Raw genomic sequence first — 16,628 nt, 5'->3', positions numbered from 1 at the left:
GCTTTACAACTGCTGGTCGCAAAGGACACACACATCATCGTGTCGGCATTCTGGCTTTTTTACTAAGAGCCTGAGTCACTTTCAAAGAGAAGTTACAATGGCTCTCTGAGCCCGTCAGCTCTCCAATCAAGCATAAGACTGAACATTTATGCTGTGCAACAGGCACTTTTCCAGGATTTTAGTTTTTTTAATGGGGGGACCAAGAACAAAGTAAGGGGGAGCACAGGAAATCAGGACATTTGATCCAAAATAAATACAGAAAACGTCAGGGTTGTGCGTCCCTGTGTTCTAATACTGTGTATGTTTTGCAGTGCCACTTTTGTGAGGTCTGCAAAGTAATATTTATGTTACAGGGAAGTTTTTCAGGTGCTGCAACTTTGAACAAATTATTTTCTATTGAATAGGTATTTAACAAAGTGCTAAAACAAATATTTATTCTCTCGTTATTCTAAAGTAAAGTAAAGTATTGATTTATTAATTTTTATATCACTTTAATGTTGCAGATAGATGTGATTAATTACTAATGCACTCCAAAAGGCATTAAATGAGGGTTCCAGCTTCACATCTTCTCGTTCTGTATGTTTTTATTAAATAATAAATGAAGACTGTCAACAATAAATCCATGCATTCTGCAAGAAAGCATTCCTTTTTGTTGGTATAACTTATTTTAAACTCACTGTTCCTCCTTCGGTGGTAGTCGTGCAATTACAGGTGTGCTGTGGCATACATTACTAGTGCAGTACACGCCTGCGCAGAAACACAAATGAATTGCCCCTTTATGGTATCATTTCTCCCAAATAAAAAAGAGCAATCTTGCAGGAGGCAGATGGTGCAAATTATAAAACTGTGACACATCAAAGCACAACTAACCACCAGTGCAGCTGTAAATCAGCTGCTCTGGTGGTTAGGAAAGAAAACTGTCACCAGACCATAATATGAAAGCGTGAGTCTGAGTGATTCTTCTTTCCAGAGGGTCATCTAATCCAAACACCAAGAAAGCTAAAGAGGCACTTGGGAATCAAACATCCCTTCAGAGAAGCTTGGACTCACTACAAAGAGGGCTGAGTCAGAAACAGAAAACCCATTTGTTGAATTTGTTAAAGTATCTCATGAGGAGATGGAGGCATGTTGTATGCTGTGGTGACTCTCATGCATATAAATTTTCAGGTGTTGTGCTCTGTCCAGATGCTGCAGCTGGGATGACAAAAGTGCCCTTCAGGGTTCAATGTCATCTTTATTTTTCCACTGAAGGAAATTCTTTCTGCAGCATGACTAAATGACCAAATACTTCCAAAACTAGCAGCACCCCCCCTAACCTCATCCATACTTTGTGATTGGTTCTAATTAGGAGGTCTTAATGAAATGAGCCACTAAGTGTAAGAGTTGTTGTCTTTCAGTGCCTCGACCACCGATCTGTCCGGCGGATTCGACTCTGGAGGCAGCTACCTGAGGAAGAGTCCGGACCAGTACAGCTCCAGGGGCAGCATGGACAGCCTGGACCATCCCCAGTCCTCCCAGCTTCATTCTGGAGCTCAGCACCAGCACTCTCTGAGCCACCACGGCCTCAGTGGACCCCACCCAGCCTACTCCTCCTGCCACCAGCTGTCCTCTGCCAGGTTCATATCAGACAAACACACCTCTGTTTAGCTTTTCACCTATTTGATTGAATCAATATCCTTTAAATTAAATCGTAATCAATCAGTTCGGGGCTAGTGTCACGGTCTTAAACCACTTGTTATCTTCCAGGTCGTCCAACAGCATCGAACACTTGCACAGCAAGCGAGACTCCGCCTATTCCTCCTTCTCCACCAGCTCCAGTATCCCAGAGTACCTCGCCTCCACCCCCTCATTCAGCCCGGAGCGCTCCTATTCGCTGGAGACCGTCCCTCAGAGAGGAGGAGGAAGTGGAGATATGCACCAGGCTGACGTGCGTTACGTCCAGACAGTTTATGACAACCAGCAGGGCCTCTCTCAAGAGCATGAGCTGAATTCCACCTCCGCCGTGTTCCTGCGCAGCAGCGACTCCAGGAGCGGGGGCGGAAGCAGGCCGGGTCGAGATCTGCATGGTAAAGTTCATCTTACTGGAGTGTTTTTCAGGTTTTCAGTGCAGTAACTTTGATCCAATAACATCTTTGTTTTTCACTGTTTTCAGGTTCAGTCAGCGGGGTCTGTTACCGTGGCAGCAGCAGCGGTAGCAGCAGCAGCAGCGGTGGCAGCAGCGGCAGCGGAGCCCCGGCTTCAAACAGGCACAGCGTAGGGCCTATATGGGGCCCCGCAGCCAGCCGCAGCTCCTACGAGAGCCTGAAGGGGGCGCCTGCTCCTCCGAGGCGCAGCGACAGCTATGCCGCCATCAGGAGCCACGAGAGACCAAACTCCTGGTCCAGTCTGGAGCACGCCAGATCACTACGGTAACTAGGGTCCATCAAGTGAATACTGATTCTCATACAGTGCTTAACAAATTTATTAGACCACCACCCAGTGTAGGTTTATGCCACAGCTGCCCTAAATTTACAGGACTGGTAAATGCCAAAATCATTTTTTATGTTTCTTTTTATATGTCATCCATCCGTCCATCCTCTTCCGCTTATCCTGTTTAGGGTCGCAGTTTTAATGCTAAAATATAATTATTTTTGTCATCCACAAGTTTTCAAATTTACTGTTTTAAAGAAAAAAGCAGAAAAAATAGTAAAGCACATCATTATTTTCTGATTAATATTCAAATGCTTTATGATAACTATCAGGTGGCAGTGTGAAATAATATTATATAAACATGCTATCAGATACAATATAGTATGCTATGTTATGACACAATGTTATAAAAATCCAACAAACACTGTTAATACACTTTAATAACAATGTGATATCATATGATACATAATGGTACAATATGCTGTGCTTTTTCATGATACAATACAATAATGTGTAATACACTGTGATACAATACAATATGATAAATGATATGATGCAGTGCGCTGCAGTATGAGACAATCTAATGTGATATATGTTATGACATAATGTGGTATTTTGTGATATAATGCAATGTAATACTACCCGAGTCCACACGATAATTTGTAATAAATTTTCATACAATTTCATACAACGCTGCGATCCAATATGATATGATGTGATACTATAACGTAATATAATGCGATGCAATACAATATGGTGCACTACAATACAGTAGAATATAGTGTTTATGATACAACACAGTATTATAAAAAAAAAACTATATGCTATGCTACAGATTAATGCTTTACACTACAGTACAGTACAGTGTTAGTGTGATATGATATGATTTTAGGCTACAATCCAAAACAATTAACCAGAAATGGTACCATGCAATATGGAACCATACTATCTGATATTCAGTACAATATAATAAAATATACAACTCTACAATACAGTATGATTAATTTAGTACCATCTGCTTTTATAGACCACATTCCGGTAAAGTGTAATATAATAGTATTCAATATGATGCAATATATTATTATGTAACAATGCAAATACTGTGCAGAATGACGCCATGTGTTTGTAAAGCAGTCATATGCAATGCAATAGTGTACATTAGTTGTGAAATATTTTCTACTTGTGAAAAGTTAAACTATTGTATCTAATCATATTCTGCTCTTTAAGGTCTCTGCAGAAAGGCTCCTGGCATCACTCCAGTGGTAATGTTGCCTCAGGTACAGTCTACATTTACCTGCTCTGTGACTCAAACATGTAGAAAGAGCTTCAAACTACTACTATGACATTTAGTTACTGCTTACTTCTTGTTACTTTTTTACTGTATAGATGAGAAACCTGACTAACACTGACTGTAGTTTCAGCCAAAGGCTCGTACGGTGCAGAGGGTCAGCTCCACACGGTGATAGAGAAGAGTCCGGAGAGCAGCCCCACCACAAGGCCCCGTCAGGGTGGAGGCTTTCCTCAACTCCCTTCCCCTACCGGGCCATCCTCCGGATCTGCAGGCCCTACGTCACAGTCCAGCCGGCTCATTCTTCCAACTAGCATGTACCCCGTTCCCCAGCCTGAGCCTCACTACGCACAGATACCCAGCTCCAACCCCGGCCCAGGCCCCTCTGGAGTCTACCCAGCCCTGGCCAAGGAGAGCAACCGACAACAGCAACAAGGGCTGCAGGGCGTCGGCAGGGATGAAGGAGCAGCAGAGGGGTGGAGAGATGGAAGGATGTCAGCCACAGAAAATGGTTACCAAACTAACACTCCATCCTACCCCCACAGCTCTTATCCAACATCTGCCTCGGTACAGCTCAGGAGTCAAGCACACGAGGCAGACAGGTGATGGTTTGTTACCTTAAATAAAGTTTGAATTCCCCAACAGTCACATTTTACCACAGTCATGGACATGACCCATTTCTTTCCGGTCATGTTGAAGCCTTAACTTTAGCATTTGTGCCGCTGACTTTGGTTTTTCAGAGCCAGAAGTGACCATTTGTAAACCAGAGGCCAGAGTGCAAAGTTATCTGTTAATGATTGCAAGTATGGTTAGCAAACTGCATCTATAATGGTCCAGCTCAGTGACTCGATGTAGCAGAGGTCAGGCCTAACGTTAAGCCTTAATGACATCCAAACAGGTGCGTTATAAAAACACTCACCCCCTGTGCAGCTGTTATGAAAGGTGAGATGATCACAGCTATTCTTTTACCAGGCTATAAACATTTAATGGTTTTAATGTATACTTTTTTGGGAGTCTTTGGAGACTGGCTCACTTTTGGAGTCAGACTCAGTGGTCATTAGAGGAACTGCAGTTTTTGGCACTTGGCCAAAAATATCCCCATGGGATAAAACCAGCGTTAAGATGCTTTCAGTGCTAATTCAGTCTCATACTTTTGGTAGGCATCAAGAGGAAGAGTCTAACTTTGGACCCTACAATCCACACATCAAAACTACTGGAGGGGGACCAGAGAGCGAGGCGGTGACCCAGAGATCCCAGAATCATCAGGGAGCTTACAGTCAGAGCGTCCACGAGCAGAAACGGGATTACCATATTCCTCAGATTTACTCAGGCCCTGAAGTCAGGCCCCCATCATCACAAGAGAGAAGTGACCCTTATGCACCTGTCCAGTCTTGGGGAGACAGGAACAGGTACAGTTAGAGCAGATGGGATCCTTCATGGTCAGAGATCAGAGTCTGATTTCAGATCAAAGGCTGCTTCATGTCTCTGACATCTTTTGATCTCTTCATCTCCCTTCAGATCAGTAGATCAGTCCAGCGTTCATTCAGAGCCAGTGGCATTGTCCCGGCTCGCCCAGGGACAGGTGCCACCCAACCACTCATCTGTTCAGCCTCAGGCTCCACCCTCCTCCACCTCACAGCATTCTCCCCGTCACCTCAGCGAGTCATCAGCTCTGCAGTATCAGCACTGGGACCACAGAGAGCAGGACAAAGACAAAGAACACCCACTGACCCGCCTGGAGCTCGCCCTCGCCGAGGTCCAGCGGTGCGCCAGCCCAGAGAGTGATGCCACCCAAGGGCCGGCACGCAGCCTCTCAGTTTTGGAGAAAGTCAGTCGTTTCGAGCGTCGAGAACGTGCCGGAAAGCAGCGCAGTCACAGCATCTCACACAAAGCCACCCATCTGCGGGTAACGCCAAACAAGATTAAAATATTTCTTTTGATGATCTTGAAAGTGAAAAGTCTTCCTTATATTTAGCTCTTTCAATGCTTTGTGCTCTCTGATTTAGAATCAAACAACAGACAAAGGCCGCAGCGCCCCTTGTGGAGCGGAAGACCTCAGAAACATGCTGGAGAGAAGCACCAAGGGGACCAAAGCCCACAGGACCCTGAGCCACAGAGGAGGCAGCAGTGAACAAATGAAACCTAAGTAAAGTGGTTCTGGATACAAAGATAAATATATAATTAACTACTTTTCAAGTAAATGTTGGTTACATTTCTGTGTGGTGTTCAGGACCCCAACAGATCCCGTTTCAGCCCTGCAGAGGAGCCGCAGCAGCTTCCAGCTCGATGACTCTAAGGAGGAAGACAGCAGGAAGGACTTTCCCTGGAGACAGGAAATCCAAGAGATCCTGGCTCCCATGCAGGACACATCCACAAACAGGTCAGAGTCCTTCAACAAGTCATAGTTAGACTACATCACATTGAAACATTCAACAGATCCTGATGTTGCAAATTTCTCTCCAATCAGATCTTACAGGGACTCCTTGAAAGATGTCCAGTCTAAGGTTCTGCGGTCCACCTCTTTTAAACGGCGGGACCTCGGCTCATCAGTCAGTGCCCCGCCTTCTGCTGCTCCTCCTTCTGTCTCCTCCTCTGGCACCCAGCAGCCTCCACTCATCCCTCCCAAGTACCACTCACTGGAGAAAAAAGGCCCTAAAACCATGCCAAAACCACAGGGTATTGTCATCACACCACAGTCACAACCTCTGGTCACTTCCCCTCACACCCCGAAGGAGAGACACATGGTCACTCCCGATGTTCGAGGCCCGAGTCCACCACCTCTCCCCAGCGTCCCACCGGTTGGACATCCTGCTCCGGTGCGGATTTGTGGTCGTAAGCGTTTGACTGCGGACCAGAAGAAGCGTTCATACTCAGAACCAGAGAACATGAACGAGGTTGGGATTTGTGATGCAGAGACCATGTCCTTGTTCCGGCGTGGAGGTAAAATTTAGCTCATGAAACACCTGTGGATTATCTTTCCTTTAACCTGTGGTGACCAAGTTATTCCAAAACCTGACTGATCTGGAAATGTCAGTAACAGAGAATCACTTTTTTTTCCTTTCTTTGCAGAAGCTAGTGTGGCAGACCGTCGGAAGATGTTTGAACTGGCTGCAAGTCGTGTCGGAGGTGGACCTTCTCAGAACCCCACGCCGAGACCCGACCTGCGGCAAGTCCAGCAAGAAGCTCTTGCTGAGTATGTGGAGAGGAAGAGAGGCGTGAGGAGAGATGAGGGGGGACAGAGGAGCATGTCGAGGCCTCGCAGTGCTTATTTTCAGCCTGAAAACAGCAACCATGCAGGTGGGTGCAGGTGCCAGGAGAAATATGTAGGTAGACAAGGGAATGAGGGAGGTCTATTTGACAGATAGATAAAGCAAAGGTTTAATGATTTTTCTTCCTTTCCTTTGTTTTCAGTCTCTTCCTGTTACTCAGACACCCTCAGCCTCTCCTCCACCTCCAGCCTGCTCTCCCTCCAGGACTCTGGTCCAGCTTCTCCTCCAGGGGAGAACCGCCTCAGCTCAACCCTCCCTCCTGGAGCTGATCTGCGGAGCCACCAGTCCAACTTCTTCTACCCAGGCAGGGTCACCACACCGAGACCACCAGCTCACCCACCACAAGGGTAACCAAATCCAGACTGAATCTGACACTTTCAGTTGTGTTGTTTAGGACCTGTCAGGACCCCCTGCAGATGAAACCGGAGGACTTTGGTGGCTCCCAGTTTAATAAAACTTAATATCTCTTCCTGCTTTCTTCTTTCAGCACTCCTTCCGGCTCCATTCTTGACCAGCTCTACCGGGATCTCAGTCCTGAAGCAGAGATCAGGAGACACAGTCAGTCTTCCAGCACAGAACCAAGCCTGGGCCATGAAAGGCAGGTCGCAGAGCCTCAAGTCAACCAGGGACTGTCTAAGCAACTCAACGGTGCACTGCAGAGGGCTGAGTCGCCTCGCAAAACCGGGAAGTCGGCCTCTGCTGAGAATCTCCTGGAGCAATCCAAGGACACACAAGCCTCCCCTCAGCACTTCCGCTCTCGCTCCTCCCCCATCATGGAGCGACTAAATGAGGTAACGCTGCATGAGGTGATCCACTGGTAAGAAATCACTAGTTCAGGCAGGCAAGGAACTAAAACTGGCACAACGTACTTCAAAAGTGCCGCCGTTTGCGGACTTCCGGCAACAAATACTGTAATAACCCTACGTGGCTGTGAAGTGCAATTTCTGGGCTTTCAGGAACCGTTTGAATTTTTCCAATAGGAGTTACCACCACGCCATCGTATTAGAAAATGCAATGGAAAGATAATTAAACTGTATGTAAAACATTTACAGTCCATATTTCAAACATTATAATCATCCAGCATACCAAAATAATTAGAAATAGTAATATTTCCCAAACAGGGATGAAGCTGTTAAATTATAGTCACAAAATGCCAGGACAAGGAGAAAGACCCACAAAATATAGAGGGACTGTTTTGGTGTCTGATGAGCCTCCGTGAGCCCGGACATTTCTCTGCCCTCCGCTTTGGTCTGAAGAGGCGTTCGTGGACCTGTTTGCATCTCCACTCATTTGATCACATTTGCACCAGAGTCACACAGGAAATACCCCGAATCCTCAGGGCTTCCTGTGAGGTGCCAGTGAGCCGGGATAGTGACTGGGCGCTGTCCGATCCAGATGATAACACACACACACACACACACACACACACTAAGCACGTGCTTACATGCATCTTAAAGGAATGCAGGAACGGATAAATTTGTCCTTTATCGTGTTCAGTGATCAGACCAGCCCATGTCACATAAACATCATTACAGTTCAGGGTTCGGGTTAAATTTACATCCACCCCTTTAGATGGAATCTAAACTGCCGGGCCGAAGGCTACATTTGTAACATCTTCTAGTTTCTGTAGCTGCTGCCTAAAATGCAGCCTAACCCCAGCCCTACGCCTAAGTGGTGGATGCTAAGGGGTTAAACTTAAGATGTTCCTGCACAGCCCTGCTTTCATAAAGCACGCCGGCTCACTGCAGAGACATCAGTGCATGTGGTCTTACTGTGTGATAAGGTCTGCGGTCAGACTTGTGATCGCTGACGGCGCAGTCTGGATTATTTTAATAGGTCAGAGACTCAGAAACAGGAATACTCAGTGTTTCTCGCTTGTCTTGATTTTTATAAGAAAGGCGTGAAAAATTAGAAAAACCCCTGATTCAGATAAGGGTGATTCTACTGCACACACTCTGTGATTTATAGGAACAGAATACACATTACAGCTGATTACTGGGATTACTGCATTAGGATGTTTTACTCAGTGTACTTGGACGGTGCAGCGGAACAACACCAAAAATTGCAATAAATAAAGAGTATAGAGAGATTAAGGTCCTGGTTGCACCATATTTTATTTAATTATTACAAACCCCATCAGTTATTATGATAAAGAAAACCAGCTGTTATTACTGGGATTTGCTATAAAACTGTTAACACTGCACTAAAATGAATAAGAGCAGACAAAAAGATGGTTTTTCAGTCTTTCTGTTTAAAGATTTTACATTTCTGTGACCCAAAAAGTAAATCACTCAAAAAACAAACAAACATAAAACTAGAACAAATGAAGTATTCTGCTGTCCTTTTGTGTTTCAGGACCTCGTTCCAGATGTCCGGATGTTCGGCGTCTTCATCTCCAAATCTGGACGCTGTGCTCTGGCTGCCGACAGGTACGTCACATTTCTATAACGACCGTGTGACCAAACAGCTGAACAGGGTTCGAGTCCCAGTCTGGGTTTCACCCGGCGGGCTCTCCTTGTCTTTCTCATCCGAGTGCAACGCTGTGCAGGTGCCTTCACGGGCCTCAGGTGGGCCAGTAAAAAAAAAAAACTTACCTGAACTAATCTCATTAAAAAAAGAGAAGAAAATGAAACCTGTGCTACTTGCTACACACACTGTGTGCTGCAGGAAGTGTGTGCTTTTATTGTTAATCCTGGCCCAGTCTCCAAGTTTATGGTCTCAACCAGAAACTAAGCACCAAAAATGATGCAAGAGCATACATGTCAGGCAGGTAAGGTGCAATTATTTTTAACCTGAGTGCATCATAGCAGCAAATGAGAATGAGACAAAGGGCAGGGTGCTCATTCTGGGAGGATGAAGAGGAAAGTCAGGCACCAACCAGGACGAGGACAATCCTGACAATCCTTCTCTGGTGATTTGTCAAGTTTTTAAAATGTGAGTAAGAACTGAAGGATCGTGGGAATCCAGGTTTGTTACTGATTATGGTCTTTTAGCTCATTTCCATTTAAGGCTGATGACTGTTAGCCTGTGTCTGCTTTAAGCTCTTAGCTATTTTAAAACCAACTTGTGCCCTGCTGCTGGCATCATGGAGAGAAAGAGACATGTAGGAGGAGAAGGAGGGCTGGATGTGAGGAGGTACAGGGAGGAGGAGGAGGAGAGCTAAAGGAGAAGGTAGCAGAGGAGATGTGGGTAAAAGGAGGAACAGATGAGATGCAAAAAGAGTTGAGAAAGAGGAATGAGGAGGGCAGTAGTAAGTAGGAAAGAAGAGGAGGAACTGAGAATAGGTAAAAGTAAAAACAATAGAGAGGTGGTGGTGGAGGAGGAGGAATGGTGTGAGGGGGTTTTACAGCTTTACTTCTTCTTTCCTTCAGATGGTTAGAAATTAAACTCCAGGCAGATGTCTGAAGGCTTGAGAGGAAGGAGGGAGGATCTATTGTATAAAAAGAGGAGAAAGGGAAGAGGAGTTATGGCACTTAAAGTTAGTCGAGAGGAGGAAAGAAAGGGGATGAAGTTACAAAAAGAGGGGGGAAAAAAGGCTTGATTGAGTTCAGGAGAGGTTAAAGGAGGGAGTAAGAAAGGGAAGAAGGAGTTAAAGGAGGGAGGAACTGAGGAATTTTTAAGAAGCAGAAAACTCCCTGGCACCGAGAAGGAAAAATAAACAGAATACCAACTCCTGTCCGCAGGGATTTATTAGCTTCAGACATTTAAATATGTTTGCTCTCAGAATGTGAAGGTCAGAGGTCACTTGAGGAATTCTGAGTGTGTGTTTGCACAGATCTGTCTGGAGTCTGAATATAACCGCGAACGTGAGTGCAGAAATCCAGACTACTGAGCACAGCTGATAAGCTCACAGTCAGGACCCTGGATGGTAGAAACAAGTAAAGGTCCATTTTAAACCCGATAACATCATATTGCATGTATTTTATTTTCATGTATTTATTTTTTAAGCCTTTTTCTGCATTGAAAGGCAGCACTGTTTCCTAGAAGCAGTACTAATTTCCATCCATCCGTGTTCTGCTTATCCGGGCTCACTGTTGCAGCAGGTCATCCCGAGGCGTTTTTGCATCTTCTCGATCCAAACCAGGACTCTCCTACCAGTTACATGTGCCTGGAAAACCTTCAGTTGAAGACACCCAAGAGGCATCCTGATCACATGACCGGATCAAAGATGTCTGCATTAAGAGAACATGAAACAGACACAAGTCAGCACAGAAACAGTCCTGCAGCTAAAAACACCCCTGCACACCAAGTCTTTGTTTGAACTTGAACTTTAACTGAGGTCGATTACTTCATGTCTGCAAGAAGTTCAGCCAAGGGAAACAAACTCCAGTGTCCCAGCTCTTTAGCAGACCATCATTGAGTCAGGCATCACAGTAATCCATGGTTCATCCTCTGAGGAACAGGAATGCAGTGATGACGTAAAAGGGAAAAATAACAATTAAATCATGAGATGCCGATCCATCCAACCATTTTCCACCACTTATCTGTGTCCGAGCTGCAGAGGCAGCAGTCTAAGTAGGGTTAGTCAGGCCCAAAATATCTCATGTAGGAGTCCAGAAGGTATCGCAGTGAGATGCTGAACCACATCAACTGCCTCCTTTCAATTTCTGCCTTCTGTATCCACGATCTTACTCCCTCACTCAACACCTGTGAAGGTAAGAACATCCGTTGTCATCCACGCCACATCGCACTCGGCTTCAAGGTGCCTGCAGATAATCTGCAAAAAGCAAAACTGTTTCCCTGAGGCCACTGAACTGGAAGCTTCTGGCTACAGCTACATCTGTGACAATGGATTGCCCTTCTAGAGCCAAACGCTAATCAGGAGCAACTTATTGCCAGATAATGAAGTTTCTCATTGTTGTTGAAAATTTTAAAGCAACAAAATGTGTTTGGCTATTTTTTTTTTTTTTTTTACTATTTTCCTCACATTATTTATTCCTTTTTTCTTTGTGTCTCCCTTTAAGACCTGCAAACATCTGTGTACCAGAGGACCTCGTCTCGCCATCCCAGAACAGCACGAACACCTTCCAGCCTGTAGGACCTTCTCAAGGTGGGAGAAATCAAAAGAAACCATTAAATTGTGGCCATTTTAATCATTCAATTAATTTGTTCTTAAATTATGACAAACTTTGTGATCCATTGAGTTTCACTCTTCAGACTTTTTGTTTTTAAATCCCAGATCCAGGCTCCTCCCAAACTCCAGTCACTCGCAGGGAGCGGCAGAGGAACAGCGAGCGCCAGCGTGTTCACAGCACCTCCACCTTGGCGGCCTCTGTTGGCCTGCCCTGCCCCTTCTCCCCACCTGGGACTCAGGATGGAGGCGGCGCTCAGTGGCAAGCGAGCGAGCGGTTGAGCCAGGCTAATCTGGATGCCATCACCTTCCCTGGCATCCCGCAAGCCAGTGCAGGCAGTGGTGAAGAAAGTAAAGGTGTTGGATATGAAACACAAACTAGACACAGTTCGAGTGACGCCATCCTGTTAGAGGAGACTGTGAAGGATGTTTTCAGAGGCAGAGCCTTCAGTTTAGACAGGAGAGGGGGACTTTCTGAAGAAAATGCCAAACCAGTTTCACCAGTGACACCAGCACCGCCGCCTCATTTCCAGCTTCCAACCTCATCAAAAAGGAAGGGCAGCGGAAGCGCCACATCCTCTCCTCTGTCGTTCGCCCATCCGTCCGTCCGCCTGTCCTCACTGCGTATCTCCGAGACCAGCCTCTTTGGCTCCGTCGACCAACAGCACCCTCCAGAAACCTCCACAGGCACACCGCTGGAGGACTATGACGAGGTCTTCCTCCAGAGTTCTGCCCCACCTCCTCCTCCCCCTCCTCCTCCTCCTTCTCCTCCAATCAGAGAGACGAACATCACCGATGATTTCCCGCTTCCACCTCCTCCTGTGGAGTTGGAGCAGGAAGCTAAAGAGGAGACAGTGGGAAGGTTTGTTTTACAATATCTGTGTATTTTATTCTAAATGTAACTATTGTTATGACATTTAAAACTGTTTTCTTCTTTTTATTTTCCTATTTCTTTGACTTTAGTTCCACTTCAGAGTTCTCCATCATCTCCACAAGGAAGTCTTCCCTCCGGACTTCACCAGTGACCACTTCCTCTGTGCCCACTCAACTTCCTTCACTGCAACCCTCCACCACCACTCCAGCCACTGCATCCGCCACTACTGAGGACAACCTAAGTCTCGAGTACCAGCCGCTGCCTAAGAGGGAGAAGACCTCTGAAGAGCTGAGAGTGGAGGCTCTGGCTCAGCGGCTGGTGAGTGTCTGAAGTCTCCAGACTTCTGGACATGAGACATGAGATTTATCTTATAAAAAATTGTTTCACAGATGTAAAAAGTTGCATAATTTAGCAACATCGTGACAACCTGCACAAGTTCAAGGAATTGTTTAGTTCTGACTATCTTTCTTCTTGCTTAGTTTTTGTTCTGCTTTTTTTCCAGGTGTTGCAGGACGCCTCTCTAGCGCCCCTCTTGGACACGTGGGGAGGTAAATCTACTATAGAGTTATTGGAGGAAATCTTTCCAAACAGCAAACTGATTAGCAAATCACAGTGGACTCACAGAGGCAGCGGCCAAGTGGATGAAGGGTAAGCAAACTATTTTATTTCTACCTGTATTTAAATTATTTCTACCTTAAGGCAGTGGGTTTGTAGCCCCCCCCTCAGAGAATATGGATCGGGGTCTGAGGCCATAAAAATGTCATTTTGTGTTGTTTGATCTCTGTTAATGAATGTATAGAGAACGACACACAGAGCAGAGGCTACAGCAGACAGCTGTATTCATGCTCGCCACTGTGACCCAACCTTAAAGCACCGCCTGCTTCATCACCTATTTGACTAAAATAATCCAAAGTGAACAAAAAGACCACCACACTACCAACAAGGGCAGAGATCAAAGGTCACAGATCAAAGGAGAAGTAGGCTCAATTTCTAATAGATTTCTGTACAATCTGACAGCCAGAGGAGCCGCCCCCCTGCTGGCCATCTGAAAGAATGCAGGTTTAAAACAACCACCTTTAAACAGCTGCAGCTGACATTTTAAATGCACTAAGACGATAAGACTAAGAACCTCCAGCTGTTTATTCAGGCAGATAAAGAACCTTTTTCCTGGGCTTACAGTGCAGAAAGTTCCACAGAGCTACGCTAAAAACCTTGTTCAGACATAATAAATGTTACAATGTTGCTGATGCACTTTATTTGTTAACTCAGGCTTTCTGTTTCAGGATCTCTGCACTTTCACATGATGGTAGCAACTCAAATTGCTTTCACCCTGCATAATGTGTTTAATAACCATGTTTGTGATTGGTCACATTCTGTCAAAGCGATTATTTCGGGTGAACACGCTCAGAGCCAGATTAATAAACCCTGGCTTCATGTGATTGCTTAGCCTGATGTTGGGTTAAATTAAGCCAGATTAGGAAACAATGTCCTGGGTTTGCTGAACTCGTTTCACAGCACAGGGCCTGGAGTAACGTTTCTAGTTTGTTTATGGCGTCTGTCTGCAGATGAACATGTCAGATTCATTCCCGCTCTGATCCCTTTACTTACACAGAAGAGCAAACAAAGCCTTGCAGTCAAAGATAGTGGGCTCCAAACAGTTGGATAATTACAACACTGGAGTGCACTAAACAGACTGATGCTGCTGTTTAAAGTGCTTTATGGAAGACAAAGTTAAAGGCCTCCACAATGAGTCTGTTTATTTAACCTTAAGAGCAAAAATTGCACACAGTGACTTTTATGGGACTCCAGCACAACACGAACATTTTTTTTTGGGGGGGGGAGTAATGGACTTCCTGTAAACCAGCATTTATCACCCTCGCTGTGTTTGCTGACGGCCTCCTTCATCTTATCTCCTGCTGACAAAGCAGAGGAGGAACATCAGGAGCCTCAGCTGTCCCTGCATGTCGCGGCCTGTGAAGTCGGTGACATCTCGAGTGTGTTTTGGTTCGTTGGCGAACGCGATGTTCACGGAAGGAATGAGAAGACAAACAACCATCATTTTAGAGGCGCACAGGGGTTGTGCTTTTGACCCTCTTTGAATTTCTCTGCTGTTAAAACTCCTTGTGAAGACTATATAAGGGGTCATGAGTGAATCCAGCACTCGAGGTCTTTAACCAGGCCCGAGCGACGAGGCAACATGCGGGTTTAAAATCAGATTCCCTGCTGAGTGCTGAAGTTAGACAGGCGAGACCAGACAAACCTGATCAACAGCAGCACAGTTTGGACAATGTGTCCAACCTCAGTGAGTTTCTGAAACATTGTTACATGAATGCTATGGTATGTATGGGGGCTAAAAAGATTTAAAAAGTGCATACCTTAAGGGTTAAAAGGTGTTTTACAGCCAAGACATTGCAGCTGTTCTGCTTTTCTGCATTCAGTAGACCTGAAATGTGTGCAACAAAAGACTTCCAATGAGATGATACAGCATGTAAAGTGGTTTGCTATAATTTAAAAGTCAGTAATACAAAGATTAGTGTCCTATCTCATAAAGAAGATAATGAAGAACTAAAAAGATCCGAGTCGGAAGATCACTTAGATCTAAAAACAGCCGCAGATTGTTTATTTTACTTAATCTGGTGTTTGCCAGATGACTCATGTTCAGCTGCTGACACCTGGTCAAGTGCCAGATTCACCAATAAAACATAAAAGAACAATATTTAAAACCGTCACATGTGAAAGCCAGCAAAAAAATTGTATAGACCTAAGAAAACAGAGCCTGTGAAGTTGAACATTTCCCATTATTGCACAGGAAACTGGTGAAGCGCACGTTAAGCAAGTATTTGGAAAGTCTTTCCAGAACTGAGAAGCTCTTATTGTGAAGGGAAGCTGGAAGTGACTATATTTATATATTGGTTACCAAGATGCATCCATAAACTGTACTGATGCAAAGCACAGACTCGGACACCTGCTAGTGAATCCTAAGTAAGATGCAAATAAGATGCTGGAGAAGCTCTGTAACACACAGGAAGTCATATTATTGGTGCTCCAAAAGGCACCAACAGCACAAACATGGTCTAAAGGTTCAGTTCAGTGACAGCTAGCTGCTACAGCCACCTGTGCTGACATCCACCTGCTAATCAAAGTGGCCACACCCCTAAATTTAAGCTTTAACAGCTTTCAAATGGAGGGAAAATCACACTAATAGAGATATTATGAAGGTGGAAACTGTCCATAGAGGGGGAAAAAAAATCTATACTACACTGTAAACATGTTTATTTCTGCTGTTGGACATTTGAACATGGAAGTCTGTGGGGACTGACTCACTTTTGGAGCCAGTGGACTTCAGAGGAACTGCAGTTTCTGGTATTTCCACGTTGGCAAACTAAGTACGTACTTGTGTTATTTTGCCAGAATGGGTGCAGAATTACAAATATCGGGGACCAAATGTGCCCTTTCTTGTCATTTAATAACCTGCATGCTTCTTAGCTCACACAGGTAGAAATGTGAAGCCAATACAAGTGAATTTTTAAACTCCATCAACCAGAAAAGCACCAACTGAGCCACATTGTCACAGCACACACAGCAGAGTGTGTTCATAAGTACTTACATTCAGAAGGTTCAGAGGTCTGCAACATGAAAATATCCCTCGATATAGTGCAAAAATTACCTAAAATGTGTCTAATTTCAGAAAATGCCCTTCATAAGTGTTCTGCTATG

General features: G+C 45.0%; 1 protein-coding gene across 1 annotated transcript in view; it reads left to right on the top strand.

The window, feature by feature from the left end:
- The window catches only part of shroom3 (shroom family member 3), a 71,850-nt gene that overhangs the window by 48,261 nt on the left and 6,961 nt on the right, over window positions 1-16,628 (top strand). Inside the window, exons 5-22 of the mRNA XM_030742996.1 lie at window positions 1,398-1,616; window positions 1,747-2,066; window positions 2,153-2,408; window positions 3,637-3,686; window positions 3,825-4,299; window positions 4,858-5,106; window positions 5,216-5,603; window positions 5,704-5,843; window positions 5,928-6,077; window positions 6,165-6,637; window positions 6,767-6,994; window positions 7,109-7,313; window positions 7,454-7,757; window positions 9,322-9,395; window positions 11,931-12,016; window positions 12,146-12,899; window positions 13,001-13,229; window positions 13,414-13,559. Coding sequence (XP_030598856.1) covers window positions 1,398-1,616; window positions 1,747-2,066; window positions 2,153-2,408; window positions 3,637-3,686; window positions 3,825-4,299; window positions 4,858-5,106; window positions 5,216-5,603; window positions 5,704-5,843; window positions 5,928-6,077; window positions 6,165-6,637; window positions 6,767-6,994; window positions 7,109-7,313; window positions 7,454-7,757; window positions 9,322-9,395; window positions 11,931-12,016; window positions 12,146-12,899; window positions 13,001-13,229; window positions 13,414-13,559 — 4,746 coding nt within the window. The remainder of the gene's footprint in view (window positions 1-1,397; window positions 1,617-1,746; window positions 2,067-2,152; window positions 2,409-3,636; window positions 3,687-3,824; window positions 4,300-4,857; window positions 5,107-5,215; window positions 5,604-5,703; window positions 5,844-5,927; window positions 6,078-6,164; window positions 6,638-6,766; window positions 6,995-7,108; window positions 7,314-7,453; window positions 7,758-9,321; window positions 9,396-11,930; window positions 12,017-12,145; window positions 12,900-13,000; window positions 13,230-13,413; window positions 13,560-16,628) is intronic.

This window comes from Archocentrus centrarchus, chromosome 12, assembly GCF_007364275.1.
Source record: "Archocentrus centrarchus isolate MPI-CPG fArcCen1 chromosome 12, fArcCen1, whole genome shotgun sequence".
NCBI lineage: Eukaryota > Metazoa > Chordata > Actinopteri > Cichliformes > Cichlidae > Archocentrus > Archocentrus centrarchus.
The sequence above is the reverse complement of the archived record's forward strand: the minus strand, read 5'-3'. Positions and strand labels throughout refer to the sequence as shown.